Source organism: the organism of the source record quoted next, unplaced genomic scaffold, assembly GCF_019419815.1.
Source record: "Pyrus x bretschneideri cultivar Hongxiangsu unplaced genomic scaffold, Pyrus_bretschneideri_v1 Contig33, whole genome shotgun sequence".
Lineage (NCBI taxonomy): Eukaryota > Viridiplantae > Streptophyta > Magnoliopsida > Rosales > Rosaceae > Pyrus > Pyrus x bretschneideri.
In genome coordinates this window covers 3,640,637-3,649,070 of record NW_025999646.1, presented here as the reverse complement: position 1 = coordinate 3,649,070, position 8,434 = coordinate 3,640,637, and the positions used below count along the sequence as shown (strand labels likewise).

At 38.2% G+C, this 8,434-nt stretch overlaps 1 protein-coding gene and 1 long non-coding RNA gene across 2 annotated transcripts; both read left to right on the top strand.

Annotated features, from left to right (window-relative positions):
• Nucleotides 1–725: 725 nt before the first annotated feature.
• Nucleotides 726–1,153, top strand: LOC125480344. Its single transcript, XR_007260754.1, has 3 exons — nt 726–738; nt 851–972; nt 1,124–1,153. It is a non-coding gene; the product is annotated as an uncharacterized LOC125480344 (long non-coding RNA).
• Nucleotides 1,154–3,965: 2,812 nt separating this feature from the next.
• On the top strand, nt 3,966–7,148 carry LOC103948273 (cysteine-rich receptor-like protein kinase 10). The gene is made up of 7 exons (XM_048591350.1): nt 3,966–4,812; nt 5,282–5,425; nt 5,535–5,656; nt 5,809–6,019; nt 6,109–6,346; nt 6,472–6,622; nt 6,706–7,148. Exons 1-7 carry the CDS (start codon nt 3,966–3,968, stop codon nt 7,033–7,035), a joined length of 2,043 nt encoding a protein of 680 aa, XP_048447307.1. The 3' UTR covers nt 7,036–7,148.
• Nucleotides 7,149–8,434: the final 1,286 nt, after the last annotated feature.

Sequence of the window (8,434 nt, the reverse complement as noted above, 5' to 3'; positions counted from 1 at the left end):
AGGAATCCAGAAGAGGTGTACCTGGTGTGAGTGGGCGAGTGGTGCTGCGACTGTGAGAGGCTGAGAGGAGTAGAAGAACAAGGAGATGGAGACCGAAGAAGATGACTCCGAGAAGAAGGCGAATTTGCAGAATTGGAAATAGAGGAGAGAGTGAAGAGAGAAGGCAGCAGCTGAGAGAGAGAGAGGAGAGGGACCAGAGAGAGAGGTCTAGCTGGCTGGCCAGCCTGTTGGCTTCATTCTTCTTTTTTAGTCCGGTGTGGTCTACGAGCTATTTAGCCTAGTTATTGATTGGAGACGGTTTTCGTGTTATTTCGAGCTATTTTTGATCCTCTAACCTTCTGGTTAGATCGGGTGAAGATGGCCTTAGGTACGAAATCTACCCCTTCTATGCCGAGAACGCCACAGTACCTGAGCCCGCACCAGGGGCTCCTCCTCCTCCGCCTAAAGGTAAAGTGAACAAACATTTAAAACTTTTTGGAAGACCCAATCAAGTGAATATTGTATTATCAGATTAGTTTATTGGGTAGTTGATAGCTATTGTGCACTTTGGAACAGGGGAATATGGTGTTGTCCTATGGCCGTTGATTTTACCAATCTCTCAATATTTTTTGTTTATTTGGCAGGAAAAAGCAAAATCACAACTCTTACAATTGTTGCCATTGTTGTACCAATATCTGTATCTGTGCTACTTTTTGTTGTGGGTTACTGCTGGGTAAGCAGGAGAGCAAGAACCGAGTGGTTAAAAAGTTTTTCTTTCTTCACTTCTCCTCTTGTTTATTCTTGTTGATTCTCCTTTCATTAATTCTTCGTCTATAAACATAGTGCTTCTATGGTTTGGTTGGTTGTGCAGGTGAGAATGATATTACTACTGTCGAGTCGTTGCAATTTGATTTTGCTACCATCCAAGCAGCCACGAGCAATTTCTCCGATGATCACAAGTTAGGCGAAGGTGGTTTCGGTCAAGTTTACAAGGTATGTTAATCAGTATATGATATGTGTGCTCCTTTAGGTCTACAAAGTTCAATTTCTCTGCATGCAATATCCGAATAATTTTGGAGCCTCAGAGGCTGTCCATGAATGCCATGAGTGGACATTCCATTGTTTGATTGAGGTTTTCTTGCAGGGTATACTATCAGACAGTCAAGTAGCTGTAAAGAGGCTATCAAGGAACTCTGGCCAAGGCACAGAAGAGTTTAAGAACAAGATGGTATTGGAATTCAGCCCCAAATCCTCCCTCAAACCCTAATTTGTCAATTTCGCATGCTTCTCTCACAATTCAGAACATTGGAAGCATGGTTCCGATTAAGCTCAAGATGGCCAAGGCACAGAAAAATGTCTTATTTATATACAAATAATAATAAAACAATAACTTATATTAAAAGTGGTTTGGTTCGGTTTCTCCGGTTCTTAATATTTCCAAACCGGAACCGGAACCATTTGAAACGGTTCGGTTCGGTTTTTGTTTCGATTTTGCCTTTTTTGGTCAACGTGGTTTTTTACAATTTTTTTTGTTATTATTCGATTCGGTTTTCCAATTTAGCAGTTTTTATGCCCACCTCTAATAACGTGATTGACAAGACCCAAGTTTTCATGCCTATGGTTGGAAAAAGGTTCTTTTCTCTTTGTCCAAAAAATCAAAAAGAATTTTAATGAAAAACTCGCGGTACTATTCACTTTAACGAAAAATCATATTTTTACATAAAAAAATCAATTTTGATATTATTTATTTTATTCTTTATTTTATCCTTATCGTTAAAACTCAAAGTTTTCAAACTATTTTTCTTAGCTTTCTTATATCAAAAGGTTTCTCTCTCTGTATTGAATTTTCTTCCGTGTGTTATTACCGAACATTGCACGTTCCAACGTTCGGATTGTGCTTTGCACCTTCCGTCCTTTTTCTCAATCTGCTGACACAATCTAAAGTCAACAATCAATCAAATTTGATCATATGACCTAAACCATAGACAAGAACCATTAATTAGCTGGTCAATGACACCAACCAAGTCTGAACTGTTCTGCTCACCCCCTCTCCCACTTCCAGGAAGTCCCACAATGGATTCGCCCCTCTCGGCAATCCAAATCTTGCATCACTTCTGTATTTTTATTGAAAGAATCTATTTTCTTTTTTGACTAAAAACAGCAGTGGTAAGTTTATAAGTTGTTAAGGAGGGGAAAAATTGGTGGAGATAAAATACAGTGTCGTTATACTCACTCATACTATGTCCCATCTAGGGCTGGAAAAAAATCTCAAAAATCCCAAACCAAACCGAAAAAATCCCGATCCCAAACCAAAAAAATCCCAAACCAAAATTCCCGACATTTCGGTACTTATCCCGAACCAAAACCGAAATTTTCGGTATGGGATTCGGTATTGCAGTTCAATTTTTTCGGTATTCCCATACGATCGAATAATTTATATATATATTATTTTTTAATTCTCAAGAGAATTATTTCAACCGTTCATTGTTTTAGATTTAATCTGTGCCGTTCATTTGTTTTTAGGTTAGATCTCTCCCCCATTTCAGTTTTCACTTCCGTTTCCATACTTCCATCAGCGCAGCCGCTGTGCCACTCCCACTGCCAGTGCTGTGCCACCAGCCATCACCACCCAGCTTGCCTTCCTTCGAATCGTCTCTGACTCTCCAGCGGCTCAGCCTTCCTTCACAAATCAACACCCAGCTTGTTTGACTATGCTTTTGCGCGGGTTCGTTTTGTTTTGTACTTGCTGTCAACTGTGCACTTTTCTAGCTTGCAGTTGCTAATGTATTCACCGAATTGTAGTTACATTTTTTGAGTAGTTACAAATGAATTGATACAGTTTTATTTTACCTGTTTCTTCTTCAACAGCCTTTTATTTTCCTATTTAGGCATTGTTCTGTTGATTGCGAATCTCATACAAGATATGTGATTCTGAACTTGAGCTTTGCTGTGGCTGCTTTCAAATAATATTGGTTGGACTGGAGTTCTCAGAGCTCAGGTAATATTGGTTGGCTGCTTTCAAATAATATTGGTTGGACTTGAACTTTATTTATAAACCTTGGCTTGTAACTACTATTTTTACTTTTGAGTTTGTTACTTTATTTATTACTTTATAATATGTCAAATTTTAGCCCAAAAACATAATATGTCAAATTTTAGTCCAAAAGCCCAAAAGCATTTCGGGATTCCCGATTTGTCCCGAAATCCCGAAATTATTTCGGGATTCCCGAAAATTGGGATTCCCGAAAATTTGGTTTGGGATTGGGATTGAATTTGGGATTCCCAAAAATTTCGGTTTGGGAATCGGGACAATGGTTTTGGTATGGGATCCCATACCGAACCACCCCTAGTCCCATCATATGTCAGAATCATTATTGACTTGGAATATGAAACCTCCTAGTAGCTTTATTATAGTGGAAAGCGTGACAACATAGTTATGGAATTTTTTTCTTCAAAAATGGGCGTCACGTCGAAGTGTTGGAGTCCACATTGTCGAAATCCCACGTCAACGAAAGAAAGAAAGATAGAAATAAGAGTTTAAATATTTTAGTCTAGCTTCAATTAATATTAAGATTTTTTGTGATAAAATCACGTTATGTAAGTAGTAATTATCAAGTTGGAAACAATATTGGTGTTGTGTGCGCCTTTGGCTTGTCTCTTTGAAATTCTACATGGTATTAGAGAATAGGTTGGCCTACATGTGAAGTCCAACGGCCACATATTGGTGAATGGATAAATCTTGTAAGGGCTTATAAGAAGTTGGGTTACTCATATGAATGGCAACGGGATGGATTGGGTTCGGATATGTCATTCCCATACTTGAACCCGTTTATTTTTCCCGGATATGTCATCCCCATACTTGAATCCGTTTCTTTAGTTTTTCTTAATTTAATCCCTCTGTTATCCAAATCCGGTTGTATGAGAGGACCTCTTCGGCTGGACACTCAAAGACTGAAAGTCAAGCTACCACCCCTGCATTGCTTTTGATGATACTCAATATAAAAACCTATGATTTTATGATCAGTCATCAAAAAATGAAAAACATGACTACGCTTCTTTTGATTTTCTCCGTTTTTACTCTGCTCAGCTTTCCGACCAGTACGGAAGCTGATTACCTGGTTCACTACTGCCCAAACACCACTACCTTCACCCCAAACTCCACCTTCCAGTCCAACCTCAACCGCCTCCTCTCCACCCTCTCCTCCAACGCTAACCATTCCACCGGTTTCTACAACGCCACAGTCCAAACCACAAACAACGCCGTCTACGGCCTTTTCCTCTGCCGCGGCGACGTCGTGGGCACCCAAGCTTGCGAAACCTGTGTTGCCACCGCAATTTCCGAGGCCCCACAACGCTGCCCCGTAGAAAAGCAGGTGGTGATCGGTTACGACGACTGCATGCTACGCTACTCCAATGAGTCATTCTTCTCCACCGCCACCGAGTCGCCCCGCCTGTACATGTCGAACAATAAGAACGCCACCGACCCGACTCGGTTCAACCAGGTCCTGGCGGCCAGTATGAACGAGGTGGCTACCGAGGCTGCCAACGACGCCGACAAGTTCGCGACGAATCAAGCAAATGTTAGCGGGTTGATTTCGGTGTACAGCCTCGGGCAGTGCACGCAGGACCTGTCGGAAACGGATTGCAACGATTGTCTTCGGTTGGCCATAGCCCAACTTCCGAATTGCTGTAATGGGAAACTCGGAGGACGAGTTTTGTTTCCGAGTTGTCATATTAGGTACGAAGTCTACCCCTTCTACGCCCAGAACTCCACGTCAGCACCTGAGCCTGCACCAGGGCCGCCTCCTCCTCCTCTCCCTCCTCCGCCTAAAGGTGAAGTGACCATTTCTTCAATTCAAATTTAATTTTTAAAATCGACCACTTTAAACTGAAGAAAATATGAATACGTTGAAATTTTATTCGATCGATATTCTAATCTGATACGGAAAGGGGGTTCAAATTTGAGTGTAAAGGGTATAACCGTGACTGACGCTTCTGCTTATAAGCATTTTTGCTTGAAATGCTTTCATTAAAACTCTAATAAGTGCTTCTAGGCATGTACTTCTTTGAAAAGTGCTTCTATTATGTAGTTTTAAGTTTTTCTCCCAAATGCTGTCTGAAAAGCGGACTGTCACAAAACGTTTCTAACCTTTTTGGAAGCCCCAATCAAGTGATTATTGTATTATCAGAATAGTTTGTTAGGTAATTGATAGCTATTGTGGACTTTGGAACAGGGGAATATGGTGTTGTGCTGTGGCTGCTGATTTTACCCATTTCTCAATATTTTTTGTTTATTTTGCAGGAAAAAGCAAAACCCCAACTAGTACAATTGTTGCCATTGCTGTACCAATATCTGTATCTGTGCTACTTTTTGTTGTGGGTTACTGCTGCATAACTAGGAGAGCAAAATACAAGTACAATGAAGCAGCAGTGGACGAACCAAGCGGTGAAAAAATATATCCTTCTCCACTTCTCTTGTTTATTCTCATTGATTCTCCTTTCATTTATTCCACGTCTATAAACATTATGTTTCTATGGCTTGGTTGGTTGTGCAGGTGAGACTGACATTACTACAGTCGAGTCTTTGCAATTTGATTTTGCTACCATCCAAGCAGCCACGAGCAATTTCTCTGATGATCACAAGTTAGGCGAAGGTGGTTTTGGTCAAGTTTACAAGGTCTGTTAATCAGTATATGATATGAGTGCTCCTTCAGTCCTACAAAGTTCCAACTTTTATGCATGCAAAATCTGAATAGTTTTGGTGCCTCAGAAGCTGTCCATGAATGCCATGAGTGGACATTCCAGTGTTTGATTGATGTTTTCTCGCAGGGTATACTTTCAAACGGTCAAGAAGTAGCTGTGAAGAGGCTATCAATGAACTCTGACCAAGGCGTGGAAGAGTTTAAGAACGAGATGGTATTGGTAGCCAAGCTTCAACACCGAAATTTGGTTAGGCTCTTGGGATTTTGCTTGGAAGGCGAAGAAAAGATTCTTGTTTATGAATATGTGCCCAACAAAAGCCTTGACCATTTCCTATTTGGTTTGTACACTCAAACATCTGATTGTTTTTCCCTATTGCAATAGCAGTACTATATTTTTCGATGATAACTTGATTTTTATGGTTTGCAGACCCTGAGAAACAAGGACAATTGGATTGGTCAAGACGTTACAAGATTATTTCAGGAATTGCTCGAGGAATCATGTACTTGCATGAAGATTCCCAACTTAGAATTATACATCGTGATCTCAAAGCCAGCAATATATTGTTAGATGGGGAGATGCATCCAAAAATATCTGATTTTGGCATGGCCAGGATCTTTGGGGTTGATCAAACTCAAGCAAACACAAACAGAATTGTCGGAACATTGTAAGTTACCTATTTCATTCTTTTCTCACGACCACTTCTGTTTTGCAATTATCGAATTGAATCTGAAATGTTTTCTGGTTACATCTTTGTTGTAATTTCTGTACTGATTGTTATGCTCCTTGTAGTGGTTATATGTCTCCCGAGTATGCCATGCATGGACGTTTTTCTGTCAAGTCCGATTTGTATAGTTTTGGTGTTTTAGTGCTAGAAATCATCACTGGCAAGAAGAACAGTTACTTCTTTCAGACCGATGCAGCTGAGGACCTCCTGAGCCATTAAGCTTAAAATGAAAAGTGTAGTGTTCTGTTCTCCTGCATTGACATATAACATCATGAATTAAACTTTTGAATTTTATGCAGGCTTGGAAGTTATGGAAAGATGGGGCACCTTTGGAATTGTTGGATCCGTGTCTGAGAGACTCTTATTCGAGGACTGAAGTAATCAGATGCATCCACATCAGCTTACTTTGTGTTCAGGAAGATCCAGCTGACAGGCCTACAATGCAATCATTAATTCTCATGCTGAATAGCTACTCTCTTACTTTGCCATTACCTCAACAACCGACATTTTTCCACCAAAGTAGAGCAGTGGGAAACATATCAGAGGCAACGATGGACTCTGCTCAATCTATCAGCAAGTCATCTCCGTCTGTTTATGAAGAATCTATCACTGAAGTATACCCTAGATAAGCTGTTACTGTCACGTATTGTAATATTTGCTTATATATACAATCATCTCTAGACAATAACAAAATTTTCCGACATGGTATCATTCGTCCTTAAAAAGATGAACGTTCTGCACATACAAGTTTTAGGCAAAATTTCAGTTTGTTTATATGATAGTAAATCGCATAAAATTCTGCATGTGCTTGGACTATACACATCTGTTTATATTTATTTGTTAGAAAACATGAAACTTGAATTTGGTTTCCTATGATGAACGACCATTGTTAGGATTGAAAACATCAAAGATGCAAATGTAATCTGTATTCTGAGTTTCTTCAATGTCTTTATTTTCCACGTAATGTGATTGGCATGGTTTAGTGAGTCCTTTTGTTTGTAACAACCGAATTAAACATTTTGATACTCACTATCGTAACGATCATTTTCAAGCATCTTCCTCAAATTGTACGTTCTATTTTTTTGGAAGATGTTATTAGCACTCCTTGAAACTTAATCTACACTCCTCCTATATTTTTAATTTATCTATTATAAATTTTTAAATTGATTTCCAATTTTACCCTTATATTACTTTTAATGTCCCTAGAATCTTGAAAACCTCATTAAGTATATAAATTTGATGACATAAATATTATGGGTAGCTGTAGAGGCCCTTTTTTTTTTTTTTTTTTTTTTTTTTTTTTTACACACCTCTCTCTTAAAATTCTTCATTCTTGGTCCTCAATTCTTTTTTTAACTTTTGAGTCCGAGCAAAATTCTTCGTTCTTTTTTCATTGATAAACAACCATATATGAACCTGATACTACTGGAAAGTTTTGATGAAATTTACATGGTGAAATGGAATAAATGTGACTTGAGTGATCCTTCTAACTCTCTTGAATCAATTTTCATGGTATGTCTTCTCATGACTTTTTTTTTATTTTTTTTATTACTGTTTTAATTATTTCCGGTTCTATGACACTATGTTTGGATGAAGAAATTTAAGATTACTAAGAATTTTAAAATGACTAAAATTGAAATGACTAGATTTTATTTTTTAGAATTTGTGAATTTTCTTGTTTGGTTAACCAAAATGAATAATGAAATTGAATACGGAATTTGTTATTTTTAAACTCTTAATTATAGAAATTGGGAAATGACACTTATTTACATGAAATTTAAACTTAGGAATTGGAGGTCACAAATTCCAAGTTTTTTTTTTCCACGCAAAAATTCTAACTTTCTATATTTATGAATTCAAACAAGGGAATTGATGCGTGTCAATTTATAAATTCCGATTTTAATTCAAATTCCAAATTTATTTCCTCGTCTAAATATAGTATAAGTGTTTTGTTATGGGTTTGAACACATTTGTATTTCAATCTCAATTTCGTAAATTAGATATTCAATATCATAGATTATAAATAGG